Raw genomic sequence first — 27,674 nt, forward strand, 5'->3', positions numbered from 1 at the left:
AATTTCCTTAACCCTCAGCTGGAGGGAACAGGTGTTCATTTTCTTTTGAAGTAGAGCTTTTTATTCCTAACAGGGTAATATTATCCCTGCTCCCTGTCACTGGCTGCTCTTCCCACTGCATCCCCTCCCTCACATTGGGGCAACACTTGGTGTGACTTCACTGCTGAGGGGACCAGGAACAGCTCTGCACCACAAATAGCTCGTGTGGGTCAGGAAGGAATTCTCATTTGGGATTTGTTTCCTGCCTGGATTGCTGGGGGACAGACAGTTGACATTTGTAGCCCACCACTGTGGAGATGAAGAAAGAAATGAGTTGTCACTTCAGCATCACCAACATGCAAAAATATATTCATCCAAATGAAGATTGGCACTGTCTATACAGTTAAAGCAAAGCATGTGGCCAAGTATTTGCATAATCTGGCTTTTCTTTACACAGTAACAAAATATTGTGCAGGGTTTGTTTCTTTTTTTCTTTACCAGTCACCTTCTATGAAAAACTCCATCTGCCAAACACCACCTACTCTGGTCTATAGCTCTGCAAAATAAATTTGTGTATGGGCTTTGCGAAACAAAATGCCCACTCAGTGTTGGAGCTGTCTGAAATGAAGCTCACAGCAAATGGATGCTAATGTTACCATAAAAAAAAAGAGGAAAAAACCAAACCCCAGTGCTGAGGAGATTGGATGATGGGTTTCTTAATGGGGTATTGAACACTCAGAACTGCTCAACAGGAAAAAAGTTAGACAATTAAGGCTTTTATGACAATATCTTCCTTTCAATTGTGGCCTGCTTAATTGGGTAATACAATTAATCAGAAAGACCTAGGGAACCAAATTAATCCTAATGACACTTAATGACATTGGTGGTAGCATAACCAGGACGGTAATTACAAAAAGTTGGCTGCCTGTAGATGCTTTGGTCATGCTTGTGTTCCCATCTTTCAATCTCAAGCTGGTTCTGCTTGTTCCTCCCAAAACTGTTCCACATCCTTCTGCAGCACATATGTACGTGAATGTATATATGCATATACGTATATATACATATATTATATATATACACACACTTAGCAGGATATACAGGATCAGTACCCCTGACTCCTTCGGATCTGTGGCTCGCAGCTTCCACCCCAGCCATTCCGGGAGCTGTGAGCCTGCCCCGTTCTGGGCGCTGAGGCTGCTCTGCCCAATTCCCGTGGCTTTCCCAGCAGGATGGCTTTCCCAGGGCTCGGGGGCGCAGCTGTACTTCTCTGGGGTCACAGCCCGGGGCACACAGGGCGGGCAGCTGGCTGTGCTCTGCGCCAGGAGGCGAAGCACGGACAGGACATTGCCCCCAGAGCTCCGGAGCTGGCAGCGGGGAGCTCCGAGTCGGGATCTCCGCCGGGCTCCCAGCCTAGGCTGTCCGGCCGTGCCCGCTGCGGCCACTCCGGCCCGGCTCCGCCCCGCCGGTGACACCGCTGTCCTCCCCGCCCCTCGCTCCCGCCCCCCGCCGGTGCGGCGCGGGGGGTGCGGCTCCGCTCGGCTCCGCTCGGCTCGGTTCAGCTCGGCTCGGTTCAGCTCGGCTCGGCTCTGTTCAGCTCATCTCGGCTCGGTTCGGCTCGGTCTATCTCGGTTCAGCGCGGCTCATCGCTGCTCCGCCCGGCTCGGCTCATCTCGGCTCGGCCCATCTCTGCCCCGCTCGGCTCGGTTCGGTTCATCTCTGCTCCGCCCGGATCTGTGCATCTCGGCTCGGCCCGGCCCGGCCCGGCCATGGTGGAGCGCTCGGACGAGGCGCCGCTGCTGTTCTGGGCCGAGGGCCCCGGCGTGTCGGCGCCGCCGCCCGCGGCCGAGCCGGGCAGCAGCGGCAGCGGCAGCGGCGGGCGGAGGCTCGGCGGCGGCTGGAGCGCGGCTCCGTGGGACGCCGAGGGGCCCGAGGAGGCGGCGGGGCCGCCGCGGGCGGAGGCGGAGGAGGACCAGATCGTGGCCGTGTTCGTGGTCACCTTCGACCCCCGCACGGGTGAGCGGCGCCGGGGCGGGCGGGCCGGGGCTGGGGCCGGGCCTGGGGCTCCCGGTGCCGCCGGAGGAAGATGGATGCGGCCGGGGCCGGGCATCCCTCGGGGAGCGCTGCCCCCGCATCCCGCCGCCCGAGGAGCGCTCCTCCCGCCGCCCGGGCCAGCGCCGCCGGAGCCGGTGGCGAGCGGCCGGAGGGAGCCGGGCTGCCCTCTGTCCCCGCGGGGGATCGCGGCTCCACCGCACGGCTGCCCATGGCGGGACCGGGGGCCGCGGGCGCTTGCCCAAAACGGAGCACAAGGGGGATCGCGTTTGGTCGCCATCCCGCCGAGAAGTTCTGGCGGGAGGAAGGCGCCGCGTCTGGTGCCGCTCCGAGGAGAGGGACGGGTGTACCTCTGCCCCACAGCGGGTCACGGCACTGGGAGCTTGTGGACGGCGCTGGGACACCCCCTGTGCCCCGCACAGATTCAGGCCGAGCCTCTGACCAGCGCTGCCTGGAGGGCAACAACCTGTTAGCAGCATCTTGAGAGCATCCTTCTGTCTCCGTGAAGTGGCGCAGAGCTGCCCGCAGCTATCAGTGATGGATGGCGTTTGTGGCAGGCGTAAATCCGGCAGGCTCGCAGGGCATGATCACCAGCAGCAGCTCGGCTGTGTATTTCTTGGTGACCGGTGTGTTTAGAGGCTGGCCTCTGGTGGAATCTCTGGCACTCAGTGCATTGAAGGAGTGCTGCGATCCAGGAGGGCAGAGGAGAGGGGCAATGGAATGCATTTTCCAATTTTCACTGCCCTATCCATCTCTCTCAGTGCTGTTGGACTGTGGTGTTGTATCATTTGTTTTACTGACAGAGGTTATTAATTTCAAACCTGTAAATCAGCATTTCAGAAAACGTCTTAACTTTGTTTTCCCAGTCCTGCTGCTCCAGCAGTATCCTCAAAACAGGATGTTACGACACAGATAGGAAGTTAGCACCTGCCTTGTACCTGTGAGCACAGGTACTGCTGTGCATAGGGGTCTGATGTCCCAAGACATTGTTGGGTCTTTTGGCTGCCAGGCACCAACCTGAGGTGCAAAGGCAAGAGAGAGAGATTCAGGAGCCCATTTGCTTCTAGACATGGGAGTGAACTTCTCCTGTAAGATGGGCACTTCCTTAGCAAATCCATAGCAAAAGCACTAGGGACAGGACAGAGGTCTGTAAAGCATAGTAAAGTTGGTTCTTCAGTGGAAGGGGACAGTAATCATGCTCACAAGAGAGCCTGGTAGTGAAGACTGAATGCTGGTCTTGAACTGAAAATCCTGAGGAAGTAGTGAACAGAATGGAGGCCCTGGTGGGATGTGCTTTCAGCAGTGCACACTGTCAGCAGGGCTGGTGTGTCCCAAAACACCCAAGGGCTTTTGAGATGTTACCCTTTCATACTGCACCAGAGAGGAATGTCTTCAGTCTAGAGGTCAGAGGCTCTTCACTCATAAAAATCTGAAATGGGACTGGACATCATCTTTCCAACAGGAGATGAAAAAGGGAGGTGTTTCTTCTAAGTATCCAAAGCATGAAAGAGTCTCTGGATGACTGCAGCAACAGCAGGTTTTCTTTCAATCCGATAGCATATGCCTTCTATGAAATGGTGAGATTTTCTTAGTTGGCAGAAAGCTGAGCTTTCTCAGAAGTTTGTCTGAACCAGCTGTTGCTTTGAATGAAGTCCAGGGAAAGTTGGGAAACAGCTCTTCTCACATCTGATGTGCAGTTAATGCTGGGTGTCATTAGCTTTGGAGTAGTCTGTCAAGTCCAGGAGGATTCAGCCTCCTGCTGCTATCCGGTACGGATGATGAATGTAAGGAGCATGATAGGACTGTGGGGAAGACACCAGCATATGTCAGCTTTACAGGTGGGGAGAAAAGTGCCTTATGGAGGATGTGGACTTGAAAAAAAGATCTTGAAGTTGCAGTGGGGAGAACTTGCTAGGGTCAAAAAGAGCATATGGGAATTACTGGGTCAGCCACATCAGATGGTGTGGAGGACTTCTGTAGTGTTCATAAGGGCATCTGGTTCTTGTGTGTGACTTAAAGGAAATCAGTCAGTTAGTGTCTGAGCTGGAAAGCTGCTTGATCCTGCCCAGGAAAAGCACTGCAGACCTTTGGCAGCTTGCTGAGACACAGGAACAGCCGAATTTCTGGCAGTGGCTGGGCAGGTGGTTATGCCAGGTAGTATCTGCTCAGGCCAGCAGGTGGGCAAGAGGGGTTTTAGTGTAGAAGGATGAAGTGGTGACTGTGCTAATAGAGAACATAACAGCTTCCCTCCTAAATTTAGAAGGGCTTGAAGCAGACGAGCTCAGTGTATAGAATTTGCATGTGATGAGTTTACAAAGGTAGGTTATGGGGTTGCCAGGTCACTGTTACAGTTCTGGTGTCCCTGTGGCTGGCAATGCTCATGTGAGTGACTGACCTAAGAGCCAGAGGCAGCTTCTGAATCAGTGGTGCTATCCTTAACCCCAGCATGGTGAACCTTGTGGCCCTTGAGAAGGAGCTCTCTTCACTGCTGCTCTGGGGGAGCTGATAAAGTCACCTTTGTGGAGCTCCCACATGCTCTGTTAGCTTAAAAGGTCTGTAAGTAATGGAGAGAGACAAGGAGGGAAGAGAGGGAAGTAATGCATTTCACACCAGTGACCATGCAAATACTCTGTTTTTCTGTCCCACATTTCTTCTGTGCAGGAAACAGACCGAGTATGATGTTTAAGTTACACTTTGTGCTTCTCCTGTCCTGGCACAACATGGTAGCATTGCACAGCTTGGGACCTTAAAGCTCTTGGGAAACATCTAATAGTGAGGAGGGCCAGGTAATGACTCCCAAATGCTGGTGCTAATGTCTTCTTTGTGAGGATGGGAAAATTCAGTGGAAAGAAAATCCAGGGAAAGAGGAAGAACATCCTTAACTCTGCACACCAGGAAAAGAGTGCTGGTTCAGACCTGACCTAAGGATGGGAGATAGCTTCCAGGAGATCACATCTGCAGATCTGACTCTCAGCAAAATCACTAGCCTGCTCTCTAATGCTGGGTGACTCTCACTTGGAAAGTTTCCTGTGCGCACAAGACCTGCTTTCTCCATGGGGAAGGGCGATGCTTCCTGTTTTTCTACATTGCTCCCTCCTCCCTCCTCTGGTTTCTCAGGCAGGCTGGCAGTCGTATCGCATCTGGGTTGAGTCTCTCCTTTGTTTGCTCTCCTGTTCCGCCAGACCAACTTTCCTATTTTTTTATCTCCGCGTTTGTTCACCGACTGCCACGTTGCTCGTGTGTTCATAGGGCAAGGTGGCGTGAGGAGCAGCCAGGAGCACAGGAGCAGGTTGCTCCTGACAGCTCCCAGGAAAAAAAAATAGCTGCGTGATGTGTGAGCTGGTTTTGTGGTCACATGTGGGGTAAAGATCTCTTTCAAGGCTTCCTTTCCTTATTGCTGCTACAGAACAGGCATTGTTTGAACCATGTCCACTTCAACACCCCTGCAGTGGATATGACATCTGACAGTCACTAAACTGAGCAAAGCCAATTTTCCTTTGCTCTTGATGGCACTCTTGCTTATTGATCTGTTAATCTATAGGTAATGACCAATAAGAGATCCTCTGTGGTGCGAGGCTTAAAAAACACATCTGACCTTAACCACAATTTCATGGTTATGAGGCAACAGCCTCAAGAGTTGACTTCCTCACTCTTTCAAGGAAGGGTCTTGTGCCTTTAAAAAGCAAACCAAACAGGCACAACACAAACCCCAAACAACAAAAGCCACCATCTCTCTATAATCTGCAAACCCTCCAGGGGAGCGCGCGGGCTGCTATGATGTCACTGCTTTCTCTGCCAGCCTTTCACACGCCTCAGAGGCCAAGGCGCTGCACAGCAGAGCTCTGTGGTTTTGTGTGTGACTGCACAGGGCTGTGCTGGGGTCACGAGGCTGTCACTGCTCCCCGGCCAGCCCAGCTCTGCAGGAGAGGTCTGCTTGTGCACTGCAAGTGGGGAGTTGGATGCAAAACATCTCCTGTTGCCATGCCTAACGCTGTTGGTTTTTTTGAACTCCTTGCCAGGCAGGACTGGGGGAGGTCTGTTGAATACAGCATCTATGTGAGAAGAAAAATAGCCTATTTAAATGTCAGTAGCTAAGCCCAATTCCTGTGCAGGCATATACTTGTGCAGGATGAGTAATGAGACAAAAGACAGGCTTCAGAAATGAGGCCTCTGATTTAAATATCTCTAGGAGTCTTGGCAGAGCTTAAGGCCCTTCCAGATGTTACACTGTCCATGCAAGCACTGCTGGGATGCTCACCCCAAAGGGCAGGGGAAGGACTGAACCAGTAGGAAGCACCTTTGTGCTGCATCTGCCATTGCATTATTCTGAAGAATGTTTGTTCGCCTTGTTTTTAAAACTAAGCCACATGACTTCAAATGCTGTGGGCAAACTGAGAGACAACAGAAACTCAGTGAGTAAATCTGGACAACATCTCAGTGCAGTGGGAATGTCTAGGTGAGCAGGGTGGGCTCTGAAGTGCTGGCATGGGAAAGCATGAGAAGTCACCCTTTTTTTTGGCCATGGTAAGCTTTTTGGACTTGATTTGCTTTAGGGACATTTTGTGACTTCTCTGATAGCATCTGTTCTAGGATCAGGCTCCTCAGGTGGCCTTTTCCCCTGAAAACTGCATGCCTTCTGTCTGGGTCGGCAGGTGACATGTGTTTGCTGATCTTGATCTAGCTTGTAATTTATATACTTTTTGATGGTTGTTCCAGCATACACAAATACATTGCAGTGCTTGGATCACATCAGCCTCCATATAAAGCTTCAGCTAACTCCTCCTACCCTAAAGAAAACAGGAGAGATTCCAGGGAAGAAGTGATGACTTGGATGATGGCTTAGGGGTTCCTGTTTGACCAGGCCTGCCAAGCCCAGCCAAAGGACAACACTGGTGGTGTGAGCTGTCACAGAACTCATCCTAAAGAGCATCAGTCTGTCCTTTGGTTCTTTCTGTATGGGATGGGTACTCCTGTAGACCAAAGCTTATCCACTGTCAGGAAAAAGTGTAGCTGCTCTGTGATTAAGCTTAACATGTATAAACCCACAAAATAGCACTAGCTTCAGAAGTGGCCCCAAAATCCTGCAATATCTGTGTGTTCTGCTACATCAAGTAAGATTTGCAAGAGACGTGGAGTATTGTATGTCTGCTGCTGTCTGTGACAATTTAGGAGTTCAGGTGTTCTGCTAGGGCACTCTTACTGGTATCTCAGTGTTAGAAAACAGCAACTTGCTGTTGATGATGTTTGCATTTTAGAAAGGAGTACTGTATTCAAGCTGACCCAAATTTATTTGCTTCTCTGCAGGCAACATGGTGGAATGGTGTTTACCCCAAGATATAGACTTGGAAGGTGTGGAATTCAAATCCATGGCAAGTGGGTCCCACAAAATCCAGTCAGATTTCATGTGAGTACATCTGAGCTACATTACTTCTTCCATTTCTTAGTTGTGCATCTACACCACCAGCTCTTAATTCAGAACCTGCACGAAAAATACCACCTAGGAAACTAAGGTCTTGCAGAAACCTGCTTGCTAAACTGTTTCTAGCTGAGCCAAAGAGGTTTTTCAGATACTTTCAGAATCATATTAAATACCAGCTAGCTGTAGGGATCTCTTGCATGACTTCTCTGGCTGTGGAGGCCAACTGGTGAATGGGGCAGGCCAGCTTCTTGCTGGTGAGCAAATATTAATGTGTATTGGGCAAATGATACTGCACTGCCACTGTTGGGACTCTCAGCACAGGCCTAGGACAAAGGGGAAGGAATGGCAGAACTGAAATGGGAAGGATTTTGCAGGAACAGGACTTAGAAAAATGTTCTTGACTGCCAGGGCTTTTGGCTCCTTTAAATATTGTTATAAACAGGTCACACTCACTTTCTTCATTGCTAGCTCCTTCAGTGAAACACCTAAGATAGGAGTTTTCTGCATTCTGCTAACCCAATGTTGCAATGCAGCAATGTTTTGCAATGAACTGCAGTGTCACAATTCCTTTTGGTCAGGAGTAACAGTTAACTTTCTTAAAGGCATGTGAACTAAACCCTTGCAGTTGGCACCCAAAATCTGACCAGGTAGCTGGACTGTACTGAGAACTGCATTCACTGCAGGCTTCTTCCTTGGAGGAAGGGCTCTGCAATGACTGAATCATGCATTCTCTTGGTCTTCCTTCCAAGTTAGTTATTTGCTTGCATTCCTTACTGGTCTGTGATGTGGCTGGTAGGGGCTTTTGTGGGAACTTGTTTTAAATATTTTGTCTTGTTACTGAGAAGACTGGGGCACCCTAGGCCTGTCCTCAGCCCTTCAGCTAGCAGGGTGGGATTTCAGGGAGCTCCTTACAGAAGCAGCTATGTTCCCAAATCAGTATTTTCAACTCTCAGTTACCTTTCTTCCTTCCTCTTTTTAACGTTAACCCTTCTGCCAAACCTTTGTCTGCAGTTATTTCCGGAAAGGGCTCTGTTTTGGCCTGGCCTGCTTTGCCAACATGCCCGTGGAGAGTGAGCTGGAGCGTGGTGCCCGCATGAAGTCCGTGGGCATCCTCTCCCCTTCCTACACCCTGCTGTATAGGTACATGCACTTCCTGGAGAACCAGGTCAGGTAAGGCCCCTTGGGAATGAGATTGGCATTCCCCACCTGGGAGAGGTAATGTTGCTTCTATGGAAAGTAGTTTTAGGCAAGTGAGAATTTGGCCACAAGGCTGTGCTGTGATTTCCTTGACTGGCTATTTCTCCAGAAAGTGTTACAGGTTCACAATGTGAAGGTGACAAGGAACTGATTAGCAGCAGTTCTGTTCCTTCCTACCAGGCTACTCAAATGTTACCCAAACCCTACTTACTGTAGGCAGATATAAGTGTCACAGGGAGAGTTGAGAGGAAAAGAAGCTCCCCTTTTCTCCTTCTAAAAAGCATTTTACTATGGGCTTACAAAAGGATTCTAAACCTGCAATGGTGATCCTGGCTAGCTGTGTGCTTCAGCTGTGTTGAGTGGATCTAGCAGGGAAAATGGTGATGGTAGAAAACTGTTCCTACCTGAGTGTATTTCAAACAGGATTGGTACTATAACACCCCAGCTCACTGCCTGTGTCAGTCCTGTGCTGTTCTCTGGCTGCAGAAAGAGATTAAGAGACTAAGAGAGCTGCTCTTAGTCCTGATGCTTCTTCAGCCCCCCTGGATGAGCGTGCAGCTGAGGCACCCAGGATCCATTTTAGCTGGGAGAGCAGATGTTTGCTGGGGGCAAGGCACGAAACAAATAGTCTGGAGACACTACAGATCTCCCTTTTTTCCCTTTCTTTTCCAGACACCAGCTGGAGATGCCAGGGCACTACTCCCATCTAGAGGCATTCTATGACGACAAGAAAGGAGTTCTCCCTGACAGCAAGGGCACCCCCAGCTCTCAGCAACCTGTCCACTGGCTGCCTTCCATCCACAGATACATGTACCCAGAGATGAAGGTGAGGCAGGTGCTGGAGGCCTGCAGGAATGGGCAGAGTGCTGCTGCTCCTTACTGGTGCCTCACACTCCTTTATATAAGCAGTCACTCCTGTGCTTTGTAGGCTGCTTTAGCTAACATTTTGTTACTTGGACTGTTGCAAGCTTTGTGCTGGTCTTGCTCCCACATTTAGACTTAGCATCTGTGCATGTGTCCCTGTTTCACCTCTGAGCTGTTTTCTTCCCTTTCGCTCCACCTGCAGATCACACACCCTGCTGGCTGTATGTCTCAGTTCATCAAATTCTTCGGTGAGCAGATCCTCGTCCTCTGGAAGTTTGCCCTGCTGCGCAAGCGCATCCTGATCTTTTCACCACCCCCAGTTGGAGTTGTCTGCTATAGAGGTATGTTTCCAGGGACACTGCAGAGCACTGCTCTAGTGGGCTGAAGCATTGCAGAAATGCCTGTGAGTATTGAGGGGACAGTCGTCATGCAGGTCTTCAAAATCTGTTGTGACCACTCCTCGTGAAGATACCACTCAGTATGCATTTACACATTTCCTACCAAATGCTTTTCTTCAGGCCCCTTGAGTAAGTACATCTGGCACTGTCAAACACAGTTCCTGTCAGCACAGCACAATAAGAGCACTGAGTGAATTTGTGGATTCTAGAACATGGGATTCCTCTGGCAGAACTGATTATTTCCTATCCAAAACAGGATGTAATCACTTGAGAAGTTCTGGTATTCAACGGCATTTCAGAGCTCTGACCATTGTTTTCATAGTGGGGTGTAGGAGAACTTGGCAAGTAGGGCTCAGGGTGCCCTTTAGAAAAACCAAAAGCATCTCAGGATGTTCTTCTCTTGTCCACAGTGTATTGCTGCTGTTGCCTTGCAAACGTTTCTCTGCCTGGTCTTGGAGGAACTGTCCCAGAATCCAAACCATTCTTCTATGTGAACGTGGCAGACATAGAAATGCTGGAGACAGAAGTATCATATGTGGCCTGTAAGTATGATGGATTAGGTGTGATGTTTTTAGCTTCAGGCTACAAAATGTCTGGAGACAGTAGACTATGGAATAGAGCTGATGAGAAATGGGTTGTGCACGGAATGACTAACTATGAAAGCAGGAGAGAACAGTTGGTCTGCTGGGAAAGCAACATGCTGCTCTGAAAATCTTCTCTCATTTTGGCAGGTACAACAGAAAAGATCTTTGAGCAGAAACGGGATCTCTATGATGTGTATGTGGACAACCAGAATGTGAAGACGCATCATGAGCATCTGCAACCACTCCTGAAAATTAACAATGCTGACAAGGAGAAGTACAGACGGCTCAATGACCAAAGGTAATAACAGACAGCTGGCTGGTCCTGACAGGAGATGGGGGATAATGAGGACACTGCTCCTTTGTACTTTCAAAATATCTCACTGGTTCAGCTTCCCTCTTGAAGATTCTGATTTTCTCATAATGCTTTGACAGTAGGTATGGGCAATTAACCTGTCTCCCTTCTCTCAGGCAGATGTTAATGTATTCTCAAGAAGTGGGTGAGGATTGCAGCTCCTGTGAAGAGGACCTTTTCATCTTGTGAGTGGCCACCTCTAATACTTTGTTGGACACTGTTAGTTTTAGGGAGCCTCTTGCACTGATTTCGTGGTTTGGCATATTACAAAACATCATGTTTGACTTAATTCCATGGTTAGCTTTCTTCCTCTAGGGCTCCAAAAACACACTGACTTCCTCTTCAGATCATCTTCCTTTCATTTTGAGAAGCCAAAACCTAGTATCCACTGGGGTCTCTGATGGGCCGGGAGGGAGAAGTGAATTTTAAAACCACAATTAGAGATGTAAGAATCCCCTCCCATTTTTGAAAACATAAGCATTATAGGATTTTTCTTGCCAGAACATTTGGCTCTGGAAAGGGCAGTGTTGATGGGAAGCAGGCACTGTACCATGCTGGGGGTGGTACAGTGTGGAAATGACTTGCCTGTGAAGGACTGGCGCACTGATGTGGCTGACTTCATACTTGGCAAACAGAGGAACCAGAACTGGGTGTCGAGTGGGAAAGACAGAATTAGATGAAAACCACATGTCTACCACTTCTGAAGCCCTTCACTGCCTGTTGCTATTCACACTCTGCAGCAGGTGAGAAGGACTGGCATGAAACTGTGTGAAGAGCTGTCAGGGCAGAGCTCTGATTGTTGAGTTTCACAGGTGTAGCCAAAGCTCTTTCTGAACAGCCTTGCATGTTTCCAGTGAAGCAACAGGTAAAAAGTAGCTCTCACTGGTGTGTTCTGCACCAGTGAAGGAGGATTTATTTACCCACTGGCTTATCAGATGGGTGACAAAACTATTTCCTCCTTCACATTATGGGAGCTGCAGGTGTGATGTACCTGCCTGGTGACCACAGAGCACACATTGGCTGAGAACGTGGCTTCTTCTGAGGGAAGTGCCTCCCACAGACCAGCCAGATGGGAACACCTCTGCCAATTAAAAGCTACTTATCTTTGTTTATTCTGGGTCATCCACAGAGTGAATGGAAAAGTACTACAGTGCCACCTCAGAAGTTGGGATCTCTGCTTAAAGGGGGTTAAATGCAGTTCTGGGGCTCTGCTGCCTGTTTGATAAATACACTGCCGTTTTGGAGGTCCAATTCTATAGCTTTTGCTGGCTTTACCCTCTAGGTTTTTCATGGAGCAGAACAACCGCATATTCCAGACCCTGATGGAGGTGTCAGCCAGCCAGGACAAGACACTGACAGCTGACCACGCACGAGGCATGGGCCTGGATCCCCAAGGGGATAGAAGTTTCCTCATGGACCTCCTGGAAGTGTATGGCATTGATGTCATGCTAGTCATTGACAACCCCTGCTGCACTTAAACCAAGGAAAAGAGAGATGGGGAGCAAAGATCACTTTTTAAAGACTACCAGACATTGCTTAGGAGGATCACTGGAACTCACCACAGCCACAGTTATTTAATAACTTTATATGGAGAGTATTTATAATTTTGAAACAAAATGTGATTTTATTTTCTCACACTCAACTTCCCACTGAGTACCTGCTCTAGGGTTCTTTTTGGTTTTGTTTCTCCCTTTCCCTTTCATTTGTGGTTTATTGTTTTGTCTAGCTAGGACCAGTGGCTCCTTTGCACCAAACCTCACTGTTGCCAGTGATAGCTAGGTTTTGGCCTAGCCTGGATACCTGAGGGCTGAAGACTTCAGGAAAGCACTTTGTTTGATGACAACCAATGTGAAATGCTATAGCTGAGCTTTCAGACTTGGCTGGAAAATCCTCCTATCAACTCCCCCTTCCTCTTGGGGACTGAAGAGGGCTTCAGCACAAGCTGATAATGGCCCAGTCTCATAAATATGTCCTGCCAAGTTTATTGGTGGGGACAATTAAACCAATGATAAGAACCAGGACTCCTTTAAACACTTCTCACCCAACTTTAAGCTGGAGTAAAGCCACCCTTCCTTGTAAATGGCAGAAGCAAGTTTGGGATTGGGGATGCTACAGGACCTTATGCCTTTGCTTACTGGAGCAGCACAGTTTCACTTCCAGCCTCTGAGGTGGTCTAAAGTGGCAAAGACTGCACCTACCTATCTCATAGCTGGAGAAGAGCACCCTCTCTGCTCAGTCCATCCCACCACTTCCTCTGGTTTTTAGTTGCATCACACCTGCTGCATTGGTTTAAAATCTTCAAACCAGCAAGATGGTCTCCCATTTAACAGGGACCAACACTACTGAGCCACTTTGCAGTCACTTTGTTCTCCAGCCTCAGCTTGGATGGTGCTGGGCTGGATGGGGTAGAACAATTATGCTTTAACTACTGTCACTAGCCCTTCCTTTGTAGCTGATGGTACTTGTTGCTCCTTTGCTTTAACACTGTCTGCTAATCCTCCTTTTGTTGAGCCTTCAGTACTGCCTGCTGCTATCCCTGGCTTTCCATGTGAGACAGAGAACAGACCTGTCAGCTGGAACAACTGAAGTTTGCAGAAGGATCCCTTGGAGTTTGGTGTTCTTAACAGGCATAGCTGCTCACAACTGTAATATCATCATCCTTAGAAGGTTGGGGAAAAAATGTAGAAAGAGGTAAAAACAGCTGAGTATCATTTAATGGAAAGACCAGTCTCTTTTCCTTAAGAAATGGCTTTGTTTTTAAATTGACACTCGAAGTATACAAGTGGCCCACAATCTCCACACTTCTTTTCTCCAACTTCCACTTCAGTTTTGACATGCTGTCCTAATGCAAAAGTTTAGGTACAAAGCATTTACACTAACCCAAATTCTCATCCTAGCCATTACTTCTAAATTAGTTGCTGTCTTCTTCCCACCTCCCCAAAGCCAGTGGCATAGGGATTACAGAAGACGACATAAATGTCTTTTACAAGGCAGTGGAATGTATTGACTTAACAGCATGACCTGTCTAAAACAGAGGGTACTGAATACCTGTGAACTAGGATTTTAGATCTTGGCTAATGCAACATGCCATTCAAATGGGAATGTTTAATTGTGGTCAAAATAAACAGGTGCCTTGAGCTGGTCCATCATTAGGTTGTTATCCTTCCTTTTTATTTATGTTACAGTATTTTCAGCCCTTCTAGAACAGACTGTAAATTGGAGCCAGGATAAGTGTTTTCATGAGTGGGACCTAGGATTCTATTCCTTCCTGTCTTGAAATTTTGAATCTTGAAAAACAAAAAAATCTTGAAAAACAAAGTTTTTAGTGTTGCTGTCAGACAGGAACATGAGAACTGAGTCCTTTCCTCAACACTGTAGATGGTGGGTTCAGCCCCTGCTTATTTAATGTAGTGTTTCTCTCTCACCTTCCCTCTGAATGTTGCAATTCAGAGGTCTACAATTACCCCATACTGGAAGAACTCTATTACCCCATACTGGAAGAACTCTGAACTGCAGAGGAAGGAGAAAAATTACTTGAATGGTATTTATACAAGCTACTCCACTTATGCTGATATGAGTATTTAAATACCAGCCTGTGTCTCAGATGATCCTTGGTACTTAAACATCAGAACAGCATCAACAATACCAATTCTGAAGGGATCTCCTCAAGCAAGGAATCACGTTGCAATGGGAGCTGTGTGTCTGATGCTGTGGAAGAGAACTAGTGATTTTCCCTGTAAAATGCTACAGATGAACAAGGAGCCAGTTCTCACCATCTCACCCATTGCAGCAGGCTGGTTGTAATTCTAACAGCTCTGGTGTTGTTTGCATCTTGCAGATGTGTGGTTGCTCCCATAGGCCTGTGGCTCTGTAGAGAAACTGCTTACTAAAAACATGGGTATTTTTTAATACAATTAAAGCTTACCTTTTTGAAATGGCTGCTGCCTTGTCTTTCCTGCCACTGGAGAAAAAACACATTGCTGATTTTATTAGAGAAACATCAGCTTGAGGAAAAACTCCAGTGGTGAGAACTGCCCTTGCAATGTTCCAGGTGTCTCTGTGGCAAACAAAAAGCAGAGCACAGCCAGCATGTTCCTTGGAGAGTGACCCAGGGCACTCTTAATTGCTGCAAACTAAAAGCACAAACCAGTTCCTGTCACCAGCATAACTATTAAAAGATCTAGCAGGCTTATACCCCTTCGATCTTAGTCAAGAATTACAGAACAGCTAGGGTTGGAAGGGACTTTAAAGATGACCTAGTTTAGGTAATTAGTTTCTCCACATTATAGTTCAGGGAAGAAGAGCATTCAGTTTGGTTTCAGCATCATACAGAAACCCAACCCTGCTTCCCTTTTTGAGGCATTTTTCCTTTCAGATGTCTCCAGCAGAGGATGCTGTTGGAGCACAGGCAGCCAGGATTCATTCCTTAACAGAGCTGCTGAATTTGATAACAGCAGAGTCATCATGACCTTCGACTAGACCACAGCGTAACACAGGGACTACAGACAATCACATCAGAAAAATAAGGATCCATTTCTGTTCCTCCTGTACACAAGGCAGAATCATGTGAATTTCTAAGTTACAATAAGGAAAACAGATAAGCTGCCTACGTCAGCAATACTTCCTTTCAGCAATTAAAGCAAAGCTATAAACAAAAGCTCATAAAAGCAACAAAACTAGTTATGGTACTGAGGCTCAAGGGGATGGAGGTTGCATACGAAGTGGTGAGCACTGTTTACATTAGAGAAGAGCAATCAGACACAATAAATAATACAAGTTATTTGGATTTCCTTACTGCTGTTATACTACTGCAGGAATAAAAGGAGTCTTTACAAAAAAAAGAAGACTCACTCAGCTTGTTAAAGAGTCTTTCCACGTGTACTTCATACAGCTTTGGGTCAGTGATGTTTTCCAATTTGCTTCTGTGCAATATACCTAAACTTGATCAAAGGAATATATTTCTACTATATAATTTCTGGAACTCTGTGCTTCTGTGCTGTTGAATCTGGCAAGATGAAAAAATTTAAAATAAATATCCAGATACATAGGGGGAATTTTTAAACTTGCTCCAAAGCTTTGTCTCACCATTTCTGAACTTGCTGTGAAGCTTTGTATCACCAATCTCCAATTTGTGGCAGAGTAGATAACCAACCATCTGGTTTAATATGGCAATTGTAACATTTCATAGAATTCCTTAGTATTACTCCCCTCGAAGTAATTTTTTTCCAGGATCCCAGGTTTTGTGAAATTTATACACAGGTAAAGTAGACCTAAACTCTTAGAACACAAGGACAATTAAACTTTCATTTTACTTTAATATACAATTGCATTACAGCAGTAACATCTGGCACACAGCACTCAGCCTGCAGTGCTGTAAATGGAACAATGATGACTTCTTGGGGGAAGAGAAAAAAAAGATGCCATCAAGTTAACATGCATTTTTCAGAATTTTCACTTGCATTTTTAACCCCTTTGAGACCAGTAAAATCATACACTTCCAATGGAAGTACCTTGCACATAAAAACAGCCAAAAGGCTAATTAGTCTAGTGGGGTTAATCAAGTTAGTTAGGTCTCATGAGCCTTGAAGAACCCCTGGTAAAACTGATAAACACTGCTCCTTTGCCATGAATGCTCATTGTACTGCTGCCTGCAGCAGCTGCTCTCTCATCCTGGGATCACAGAAGAACCGGAGTTTCCTGGGCAAGAGCTTCACCTCCACAGGCATGGCTTCATACTCCTCATTATCAATGCCAAAGGATCCCTCAGTGCCCTGGGTGCACAGAACAGTTAAACATTATTTCAGCAGGGCTGTAATGCTGATACCTGATTTCACTAACACAGCTGAATACTTAGTCTCAACCAAGATGACTCTCTCTGTGCTTTCCAGCCCATTTTGCTCCCCACAACACAGGGAGAGCTATCCTTCACTGCACAGGATGTATTAAAAGGCTGGTGCATAAGATGTTACCTCACTTAGTTACTAATTAGTGATAATTAAACGCTAGGAAGCTTTAATGACCCACATTGTTTATATTGAAGGATTCTGTGCTATTGGAACAACAATTATGTGCACTTAGATCTTGGTGTGCCAGTGGTGACATAAACTAATCTGCAAAAATGCCTGTTAAGTAGCTTCTACTAAATCCAAGTTACAAACCCCTTTCAGTATTGTTTCACTATATTGATCTGAAACATGAGATGCAAAGTAATTTACTGGCCAGGAATTACTCAGCAGTAGAATTTTCTCAAGTGTTTTCTTTAATGTTGATAAAGTCACCATGTGATTAAAACCATTCATCAAAATGGCAGGCTGACTTTACCTAAAAACAACTTCAGTGACTGCTCTGTGTGCCCTTGACTCATGGGAGGGCTGTGCTATATGGATACTCAAACCAACTCCAAGGGAACTCAGACACCAGAGCAGCACACATTAGAGGAACTAGGAGTAGTTTTTGCAGTCTCAGGCACAGCAAAACAGTCCAACTCCATCAACATGCTGGTGAGACTCATCTGATCTGCCTCCAGTTCCTTCACTGGAGCAGGGTCATGGAGTTGCACAGCACTGCTCTGTTCCATTCACCCATGTTCTGGAGATCTTAGCAGCAGCTGCAGAATGAACAGCTTGTTTTATACCATAACCCTTACTTATGGCCCAGCTGTACTAGGCCCAGCACTCCAAAGTATTCTTCAAGAATCACAAAACTGCCATGATCTGAATTCAATGAGAGTTTTAGGATGCTGGTTAATCATGGCTTCATAATTCATGATTTTTACTTGGTAGCGACAGATTTTTTGGCCTTTCAACACATTCTATTCTCCCTTAATATGGAATTATTTTGCCAAATGATGGATCACTTGAAGACACAAACTACCGATCAGATTGATTTCATGTCCTTGTAAAAACAAGAAACTGTCCTCCCAGTGCCACAGTAACAGCTCAGGGGCAGGAAAAGACAATTTAAATTACATAGGTGGGCACAGTTTTGTTTTCTTTCTTAGCTTCATCATTTCAAAGTTTTGAGGCACTTCTTTATACTGATCTGAGCTCCCCTGCCCTATTGTACCCTCCTTTGTCTCTAATATTTATCTTCTTCTCTACAGCACAATGCCTTCTAGGGCAAAATGTACACATCTTCAATGCTAAGGAAAAGAAGATCTGCTGCAACCTTCCTGTTCAAGCAGGGTCATCCCAGAGCACATTGCACAGGACTGTGTCCAGGTGGATCTTGAATATCTCCAGTGAGACAGACTCCACACCCTCTCTGCACAGTCTGTTCCAGTGCCTGGTTATCTGCACAGTGAAGAAGTTCTTCCTCATGCTCAGGTAGAACTTCCTGTGCACATACAATACACTCAAGCAAGAGATCCTTTAACCACCACCACTGTCTTCACAGAATATCTGCCATTATTTACTGGCAGAAGAAAGCTCCCCCTCAGGTTTACAGACCACTTAAGGAACTGCAATGTGTCTGTCCTGGCAAGGAACTCATGGGCTGCACTGTGCAACTGAGTGTCTCACTCACAGTGTAATCAATCTCCCAGATTAAGAGTAGGAATTTCTTAAAGTGCAGCATCAATAGGTAAAAGGAAACAAAGTGAAAGAGTTTTTCAACTCTCTCAGCTTCTCACCTCTGGAAGTTGCAAGATGCATCTGCTGGCTTGGATGCACTGACTCCCTTCAGGGCACGTATGTGGATCAAGCATCTTTTCACTTCTGTCCAAACCAAAAGAGAGGTAAGGTAAGGACATGTCTCTCTCAGAAACAGCCTTCTTCAGGGATGGCATATTGTTATGGTAAATCACTATGCATTTGGTAAACTTAGAGCTTTTATATATATATGTATATACACACATAAATATTTGTGGGTTTAACTGTGAAAAAGTAAGAGAGACCTTCTTTCTTGGGCTGCAGTCAATACATATCAGAATGCACCAACATCCTCCAACCAGCTTCTGCTCTGAGGCTCACTGAATAGATCTGTTCATACAGTTTTGAATATTTGAACTCAGGGCACAGGTCTGTGCTCACTTCCATGCTGAACTGTGCACTTCTTGCAGCGACTACCATCTCTTCACATCCCATGCACCTAAACTTACCAGCAACCCAAAAAATGACAATTCTAGTAGTATTGAACCACTAAATTACTATAAAAACAAACAAAACCTCCACATTTTTCGTATCAACACCAATCAGCATGACATTTCTTATCAGCTGCTTTTGTTATCACTCATAAAGAACCCCCATCATTTTATCCATCCCAAATAACATATCCAGTTTTGTCAGTTTCTCTCTTCTGATGCCTGTGAGATTCTTATGTATGTACAGTACTTGGGTAAATGCTGTTTCATTTCCTAGTTCTGCTGATGTCAAAAGGGAGCACAGACAGCAACACACAAATAGCAAAGAGAAGAGCAGAGAATTACACTGTTAATACACCACAACTCTCAAGTATGGCAGAATTATCACAGCTATTCCTCTGACAGGCAATGCCTGCTGTCCCCAAATTTCCATCTCTGGATGGAAATGAAACTGCTATGAAAGAAGAGTGTATTTAAATATTGCCCAGGAAAAGAACTCACAAAAACATGTCAGAATCTCCCTGTACACCAAGTCTTCTGTGCCCCAAGGAAGGCAAGTACCTCCTACAGTCACAGAAAATCCCAGAGAAGGAACATGAGAAGAGAGAGTTGAAACAGGAGATGATAATCAAAGACAAAGAAAGAAAAGCTAAGGAAAGGGCAGGGAAGGACGGAAGCAATATTAACTGTGAAAAGTTTGGTTTTAATCAAATATGTATACACTAAAAGATTGATGAGTGACTGTGAGGGAATTAAACATCCTCCAGCAACATAAATTATAAATCATTGATGGCATGCAATACTGTCAGTTTATACAGTGCTGTACAAACAATCAGCAAGATTCCCCACTGAAAGTTTAACCTGCTTGCAGTTTAACATACAAGGTCCTACATATGGTACTCTGGTGAAAAAGCAGATTTTTTTGGTCAGTGAAGGCACATGAAGCTCTATAGAGATGTAATTATGGGGTCAAGATAAACTCAAAAGAGCTAAGACATGGAATTAAAGATCAGTCAATGGAGAACAGTGGTAGAAGCAAATAAGACACAACTCCACTTGCAGTGACTGCCCCTCTAGTGGCCCAGTATAAAGAATCAGAATTCACTTCCCTTGGACTCTGCTCCTAACTCAAAGCAACAATGTGAAACAGGAACAAGACCAAAAGCCTAACAGCAAATTTCCACTGATTGTTGCATCCCACTCTGTATGCTGAATCACAAAAACACAGGCAGAGAGAGAACCTGCCTGTTCCTGAAACCTACCTAGTTTTCATATCCAGAAGCTGCCAATGTTAAATGATTCAGACTAAGACTTCTAACAAAAACCCCCAGTTTTCTGCACTGTAGCTGCTAACTGTTCCCATGCCCTGCAGTGACAGCTCTCCATACTTATATATACAGAATCTAAATTGGCTACCAGGGTGTGGATTACTGATGCCACACTTTCCATCCCTGCTCTCCTTCCCTGCAGCACTTCTTAGCAAGCACTCCATTATAACCAACTCTTCTTTCCCCACCTTATCTAAACATCAGCTCTATGGCTGCTGCAGCTGCTCTTGTTCACACAAATTTGATCCACAGCCAGAGGGCACTTTTATACACCTGGGATGACCTCCTCCTTTCTTTGAAATCCAACAGCTGCTGCCCTCCAGCACGCTCTGATGCACCCCACAGCTCCCCAGACACACACACTGCCACAGCCTGCATGGTAGTTTCCTGCTGGATGTGTGTTTTCTCTGTGTGACCCATCAGTTCTCATCAGCTCATGTTAGTGCCCTCTCCAATATAAAAACCCCTTGGTATCTGCACTGATAAGGTATTTCCCCGAAAAGCCTTTTCAACCCCCCAAATTCTGGTGTTTAAACTATGCATTATAAAACAAGAAAAAAGAAAGAGCTGCTTCACACATTAGCAAAGAGAAACCCTGTTGGTGCTAGGCAATGGGGGGCCTCTGATAATGGGCTGGACTCAAACCCAGCTTGCAAGGGCACGAGTGGGATCTCTGAATACCCTAATTCTGCCTTGAAAAAACAGGGCACAATTTTTCTGCTGCAACTCCTCTCTGTACAACTAATCACTCCCTCCCACTGCTCCACCACCCCACACACCCCTCTTTGTCTTTCTTTGTTACCTGCAGGCTTTTTGGCACTATTTAATCAAAAGAGCTTGTTTCTCTGAACTTTGCTTGAACAGCTCAAAGCTCTCAGTACTGCCTCTAATTAGCTCTCAACAGCAGGGCAATGTTAATGGTCCTGAGAGGGTTTTTCTCTGTGACACTGTAACTGCAGTCAGGAAATGTGCCACACTGCTGCAGGAAGCATGTCCAGTCAACACAGGAGATATTATTTACAGTGGGAATACACTTGAATATGCCTCTCTTAAATCACACAAACTCATCTGCATTTTTCTGCTAGCAAAATGTTCAAGAATCCAGAACAGCACCTCCTTTGTCTCCCTCCTTTAGGAGACGAGATTCCTTTTGCTTCTAATATGAAAACAGCCTCCTCTCCCCCTCTGAAACCTTCAAAGCAAACAAATCAGCCCCAAACAACCTATGGGCCACATGCCCATGCATTTTAAAAGCAGTTGCAGGTGGTAACCTGGCTTACAGTGTAGGCATAGGTCAGAAGATTCTATTCCCACTGAGGCTCCTGGGATGTTCAAATAATGGGCCTGGAGCTGCCATTAGTATCATAAACTAGTATCTTGCAGGAATTATTAGGGTTATGACAAGCAGGTAAAACTGCACTGAAATTCTCCCATTGATTTCACTAGAGGGAGCTTTAAGACTGAGAAAACAGCAAATAAAAAGGTAATATGGAGAGGAGCTCCCTTGGATTTGGCAGGAAAATCTGTTGCTGGTAAAACCTGCACTGAAGACGCAATGTATTTGTGAGTGGGACTGTATAAAGGAGCTGGAAAAAGCAGCTCTGATTTGTGTCTGATGAGAGCAGGAGGAACAAGAACACCACAAGAAAACATCACAAGCACAAAGGAAGCAGTAACACTTTCCCCACACACTGCTTCTTCATACCTGCAACCTTCTTACTCCTTGTCCAAGTGGGACTAATACTTTTGCTTTAAGTCCCTGTTCAAATTCACATCTTCCAGAAGTTCTTCCAGCTCAGACCTAATTTCTCTCAACAGAGAGAAAGGAAGCTCTTCCCTTAGCAGAAACTGCCTGTCTAACCCCAGTTCAAGAATTCCAGGTATCACTGGTACTAACCTATCAGCTGTGAGACCCACCTCTCAATCCACTGAGCAGCTGGGGCTAAAAGATTCTGGGGATAAGTCTGCATGGCTGCCTGTAAAACTCAGTTATGACAATAATATCCAAGCAGTACTGATTTATAGCAACAGGGGGAAAGATTAACAGTATAGCAAACTCAGAAGCTAGGAAGAACTCCAGGTTCTGAATAGTGACACTCCAGGTTCTGGAGTTCTGCCTTGTTTACAGAAACTGAAAACGAGTCAGAATTTTAAAGAGCCAAATTTTTAGCCCCATGAAGCATGACTGGTGTGCTCTGCAGCCCTCTGCTTCTGAATTTTGCAGCACGAAATGAGAGAAAACCAGCACACTTTTCAGAGGTCCCATCCCCTTTTTGCAGCCTTCCCACACTCACCCTCTCTGAACAAACTGCCCTTTGCTGACATTCTCTGCTTCAATGCAAATGTCCATGAAGTCCTCAGTGCGCTGTGCAAAAAAGGATTCAGTAATCAAGCAGTTAACATCTGAAAATGCCACACCCATGATACTGCAATATGTTCACACAATGCCCAGTCCTTTGTCCTACAAAAGGAGGCAGAAGATGCATTTCTGCACTTCATGCTTTTTCCAGATCTCAACTTGAGATTTGAATTATAAATTACAGACAGTATTTTCCCATTAATGAATATTCAATAAATTTTCAAGAACCAGAATAATGACTCACACATTTGGCTTCCTGTTACATTTAAAGACAATAGCAGATCTCTCAGGTTTACTAATTTAATTTCTATTCAATGGGTTTTCCATGAATTTAAGCAATAGTACAGTGATACAACATTTGGCCACCAAACACTACAGTAAGAAAATTTTAAACAATACAAATTGGAAATCAAAGTGTCCTTGGTAACAATCCTTTAAACTCCTTACTTTGCTTCTTCCCTATTTAAAACCTGCCCTTAAACTGAGTATACATTAAAGCTTTTTCCGGGAAAGCAACTTTGATTAAGATGCAATTTATTTTTATATTTATTTTAATATTTCTGTCCTGGCAAAATTCCTAGTGCAGATGCAATCAAAATGACAAAAGTAAAAATAAATGCATCTATTAGTGTAACTTGGTTTATTCCTTTGCTGTTCTGCAGAGGTAGTCTTGGCACTGCCTGAGCTGCATCTGTATGGCTTTATCAGCTTCTCTTCAATGGGGCAGCAATCTGAGGGGAGACACAGGGACAGGAGTGGCTGGAATTCAGTTATATTGTGGTCTTACTGTTAGATCAAGCTGTCTGTTCCGAGTTGCAATGGAAAGCTCAATGGTGGAGAGCTTCAGTTCTTCCCAGTCCTCTGGGGCAACCTCCTGGGGTAATGCTGCGTATCAGGAAGAGAAGATATCAATCATTAAGTGGAATTTAATTACACAGATTACTATGAAGCACGATGCTAGACACAAAAACCATGCCATGAGCTATTCTGGCTACTAGGTTTTTTTTTCTCTAAAATGTCCAAATCGTAAAACAGGAGAAGGGAGCTTGGGAGTACTGAGGAAAAGAAAAAAATGCCATCAGCATTTACAGAGTAGCAGAAAAGACTGTCATGCACAGTACATCACAGCCCTGTGAGTCCTTATGTCCAGGGATTAACAGATCTCCTGGGCTGCTTACAGGAACATTTAGAAAACCCATGAAGTGCTGCTACCAAAACCAGGAATCCAATGTTCAGGATGCTGTGGTAACACGAATTTTCTACAGGAGGAAGCTCCACAGTTCAGTTCCCATATCCAGGTCACTTGGATCATGCTCCTGTAGGCATCTCCCTGCTGGCCAAGGAGGAATGAGGTCTTTGCACCAGACTGTGCAAAATACACACTCTCCTTCCTCCTGTGGCCTGCCATGTGCACTGCCCAGACAGCAGCCCAACCCACAGGAGGCTCAGAGCACATAAAGAAGTTTATGCTACAGAAAGAAATTTAATGTAGAAGAGAAACTCAGGGCTTCTGCATGGCCCAAATTTTACTGTTCTATTTAAAGTAACATTTGTTGCTCTGTGTCAGCAATTCTCCCCACCCTGGCAAACAAGGGCTGCTCCTCTCTCCCTGGTTCACTAAGAAGCCATTCAGCTGGAAGCAGATGTCAAGAAGCTCACCCAGAAGTGCCAAGCATCCTCTATGGACAATGGCAACTGTGAGTCCAGGGAATGCCCTGGGTTCTTTACAAATGAATCTTTGTTTATGACAACACAAACACTGGCAGGACTACTCTGTTGTATTTCTGACAGACACCACCATAGCTATCTTCACAAAAATCACAGTTCAAATAAATTAAAAAATAAAAAAAAACAAGCAAACAAATAAATAATAGTAGTAAAAAAGAGAGCAGTAAAGTAGACATACCCTCCACTCAACACATCCTGGATCCATTAGAGGAGTAGAGCCTGCCTGTGAGTTTATAACAAAACACACCCAGCTCACCTTTTGGAGATGACCAGTATGATCGAATTCGTCTGTAAAGCCTCACATACAAAGGAGGTCTGGATTTCTCCTCTGGCTCTTCTGGAGGTCTCTCAGTTGGACCCAAATACAGGAGGGCAGCTTGATGTTTCTGAGGCCACTCCTTGGATGCACATGGAAAAGAAATACAGAAGACAAAAGGGCATTTTGTTTAGCCCTTACCTGTTCATTCTGTTTTGTCCTGTAGCCTGTGTATTCTGCACTCCCACAAAGTCCTCAGAGCTACCCAGACCCCCCAACTGCCTCAGCCTGCTTTATGGCTTTCCAGTCTCCAGATTCATTGGTGAGATGACATTCCTGCAGTTTCAAAAAGATTACCCACAGCTCCCAAGCCCACTAACCTAATCCTTCCCTGCACACAAGTGAGGGTGTTTTCCCCTCTATGAACAGAGGGTGAAGGGATGTTTTCTTTGCTGCTGATGTGTGGCAGGGTGACACAGCTGCTTCTGGCTGGAGGGAACAACCCAACCCAGCAAGGGCAACATTAATGTCTGAAAGCACAGTTGGTTTCTGCATGGCACAAAGGCAACCTCAAAGAGAAACTGCTCAGCAGGACGCAGTGCAAACAGACAGACTACAGGGCTGTGTGCAGCCAAAGGGCACTAAAACCTGACAGGCCTTTGTTCTGCAGCAACTCAAACAATCCAGATGTGACCTGATAGGTGCTTATAAACAGCAACACAACAGGTTTTAAGGCAAGTCACGTGAGCTTTATAAAGCATCTTAGGGAAAAAAATTAAAAAGAGAAATAAAAGTACTAACACATTATTCTTGGTGATATTTCAGATTCCAGTACTAGGGCTACAGAAGAACCTTAGCTTCTGAAATATCTCCAGATGCTGACAATGCTGATTTCCTCTCATTGTTGTGAAAATAATTTCCGGAATGCTCCAAACATAGGACTTAGGGAGGGAATCATTTAACTGTTTTTTTAAATGTATAAACTGAAACAACACAGCCAAGAGCCTACATGGACTCAATACAATTATTTTTCTATGTACAAAACTTCAGAAGTAGTTTTGGATCATATAGCACAGGTGGTTAAGCTAATTCACCTCACACCTCTGAGAGCAAGAAAAGACTCCACTCTCATACTTACATAATAAGCAGCACAAACAGAGGTTGTACTAGCAGGGCAATACACAAAATTTATTAATAAATAAATACTAATAAATATTAATGATTAAATGGAAAAGCAGCAATGCTGTGATAATTTAAGCCTGTATATTTCAGAAGAGATGATAACACTCATAACAATGTCCCTACCAATATCAGAGGTAAGCTCTTTCCCATTACACTTTTTTCAAATACAGGCCATCCTGTTTCAAAAGACACCTACAGTAAAATCAGAAAATATGAAGTGCGCAGCAGCAAAAACAAGCCAGGAAAAGATTAGGCTCAACAGGCTGGGGCCACTTCTTGCAGAAATTAACCAAATGGTAACATAAGAGGCACATAAAGCAATGAATACCACAATTAGGAGAGATAAGGTAGAAACTTGTCTATAACCTTCAACAGGTTAAACAGATCTTTTTAATGTACAAGGAACAGCTCACCAGAGAAATCCATTATTACTGCCCCCAGCTGAGCCTAAGGACTGAACAGAAGTGAGAAAGGACCTTGACAGAAATGAAGAATAGGTTTCTACCTAGAATGCCAGCACACATAACCATAATCTCATATTTTCTTGGGATGGGGTGGAAAACCCAGCCCAACTTTCCTGGATACAATTCCACTCCCCTTTACAGGAGTTTCCTATAAAGGAAGCATTGCACTGTCACAGACAGCATGGCTAGACTGCACTGTTTGATCTACTGGACCAACTCCTGGGTATTTCCACTGCCTTTCATGAGGTTCCTTACATGTTCAGAGAACAGCAAAACCACGTGAATGAAAATGCCTTGCCTTTCATGCAGGTCAAATTTTAATCTTTGCAGGATCAATTTTAAGAAGGAGAAAAGTTTAAGGCGAGATAAAAGCTATTCATCTTCATTTTACTACACAAGAAGTCTGATTATCAATGTGCATGAGCAGTCTAATTATAGACCCTTCTGCCAGATGAATAAATCAGAATGAAATGTTATTACAAAGCCTGTTGAGAAAAGGTGGCTGAGCACTTTAGCACTTCACCACCACTGCTGCTCACCAGTTTCACAGGGGTGTTACTGGCTTCACCTGGTGATCTTGCAGCAATGGATCTTTAGTAAAGAAATTTTTAAAAAAATATTTCTCTTCCCTTTCCTCTCTTCAGCAGTAAGTCCATCAATTGGTAGGCTTTTTAACAAGTTGAGTTTCATTCCCATTTTATATTGTTACCAGGATCCTTTACAAAAGCTTGCAGATAAATTACATAAAGCAAAGTCAGCCTGTTCATTTGCCAAACAAAAATGCTTTCCTCACAGGTAACGTTTACCTTCAACGTACTGAAAAAGTGAGCTGCTTTGGTTTTCAGAGGCCCAAGGTACCAGTACCTGAAAAAAGAACAGAAATAGAACTTCTAAGATATCCAGGGGTCAATACTGGGAAAGGGAGAAACCTTGCATGAAGCCAGAGCACACGGGGTTGTCTGCCACTGAGTTTGAGCTCCCTGACAACCTTTAGCTTTTTGATACTGTAAGATAGTTTCTACACACCAGCAGCAGCCTGGCAGTGACATCCCTTTCCTGAGTTACACATCACCAAAATGCAGTGTACAGTCTTGCCTACAGGCAGCAGGACATCTCACTATCAGAATTTTACCTTGTTATGTGAGACAAGTGGGGATGATTTAAAGGTCTGTAGTCTGACAGCTGGTGGTATGCATCTCCACAATATTCATTAAGGCATACTTCCAAAGGTTGGAGGAAACAAATAAAAAATCAAAAGCTTCAGTGACAGCCAACATTCATTTGTCCCAAAGGATTCTCACAATGAAATCAGAGGTTTAGAAAATAAAAATCCTGCCAGCCACCCAGCACTGTACAGAATATAAAGATGTGACTGTATTTAGGCAGGCTTGGCACACAGTTTGATCACTGTCTTCCACCAAAGAGGGTCAACAAA

At 45.2% G+C, this 27,674-nt stretch overlaps 2 protein-coding genes across 4 annotated transcripts in view; one reads left to right on the top strand and one right to left on the bottom strand.

The window, feature by feature from the left end:
- The first annotated feature begins 1,488 nt into the window (after positions 1–1,488).
- DENND11 (DENN domain containing 11) lies at positions 1,489–13,991 on the top strand. Of its 2 annotated transcripts, none has more exons than XR_014849463.1 (9): positions 1,489–1,992; positions 7,333–7,432; positions 8,459–8,617; positions 9,317–9,470; positions 9,711–9,849; positions 10,317–10,448; positions 10,638–10,788; positions 10,963–11,027; positions 12,125–12,205. XR_014849463.1 is itself a non-coding variant. In XM_085049540.1 (9 exons), exons 1-9 carry the CDS (start codon positions 1,746–1,748, stop codon positions 12,318–12,320), a joined length of 1,347 nt encoding a protein of 448 aa, XP_084905666.1. In that variant the 5' UTR covers positions 1,495–1,745; the 3' UTR covers positions 12,321–13,991. The 2 variants fall into 2 exon arrangements, 1 of the variants encoding a protein (XP_084905666.1); XM_085049540.1 differs by having other exon boundaries at positions 1,495–1,992; positions 10,959–11,027; positions 12,125–13,991.
- A 2,146-nt stretch (positions 13,992–16,137) lies between these two features.
- Positions 16,138–27,674, bottom strand: part of AGK (acylglycerol kinase) — a 31,521-nt gene continuing 19,984 nt past the window's right edge. For both annotated transcript variants that reach the window (XM_085049537.1, XM_085049538.1), the window contains exons 10-15: positions 27,046–27,103; positions 24,594–24,735; positions 23,397–23,494; positions 22,545–22,615; positions 18,473–18,557; positions 16,138–16,613 (exon numbers count right to left, since the gene is read on the bottom strand). In XM_085049537.1, coding sequence (XP_084905663.1) covers positions 16,476–16,613; positions 18,473–18,557; positions 22,545–22,615; positions 23,397–23,494; positions 24,594–24,735; positions 27,046–27,103 — 592 coding nt within the window. In that variant the 3' untranslated portion in view covers positions 16,138–16,475. The remainder of the gene's footprint in view (positions 16,614–18,472; positions 18,558–22,544; positions 22,616–23,396; positions 23,495–24,593; positions 24,736–27,045; positions 27,104–27,674) is intronic.

The sequence above is a fragment of the Lichenostomus cassidix genome, chromosome 1Ab (assembly GCF_008360975.1).
Source record: "Lichenostomus cassidix isolate B80296 chromosome 1Ab, HeHo_3.0, whole genome shotgun sequence".
Taxonomy (NCBI): Eukaryota; Metazoa; Chordata; class Aves; order Passeriformes; family Meliphagidae; genus Lichenostomus; species Lichenostomus cassidix.

What these genes read in the sequence shown, in the direction of transcription:
- DENND11 (XM_085049540.1), top strand. Translation starts at nt 1,746, where the DNA reads ATGGTGGAGCGCTCGGACGAGGCGCCGCTGCTGTTCTGGGCCGAGGGC. An exon ending in AAAATCCAGTCAGATTTCAT is followed by an intron (nt 7,433 to 8,458) that starts GTGAGTACATCT and finishes CTTTGTCTGCAG; the next exon opens with TTATTTCCGGAAAGGGCTCT. An exon ending in TGGAGTTGTCTGCTATAGAG is followed by an intron (nt 9,850 to 10,316) that starts GTATGTTTCCAG and finishes TCTTGTCCACAG; the next exon opens with TGTATTGCTGCTGTTGCCTT.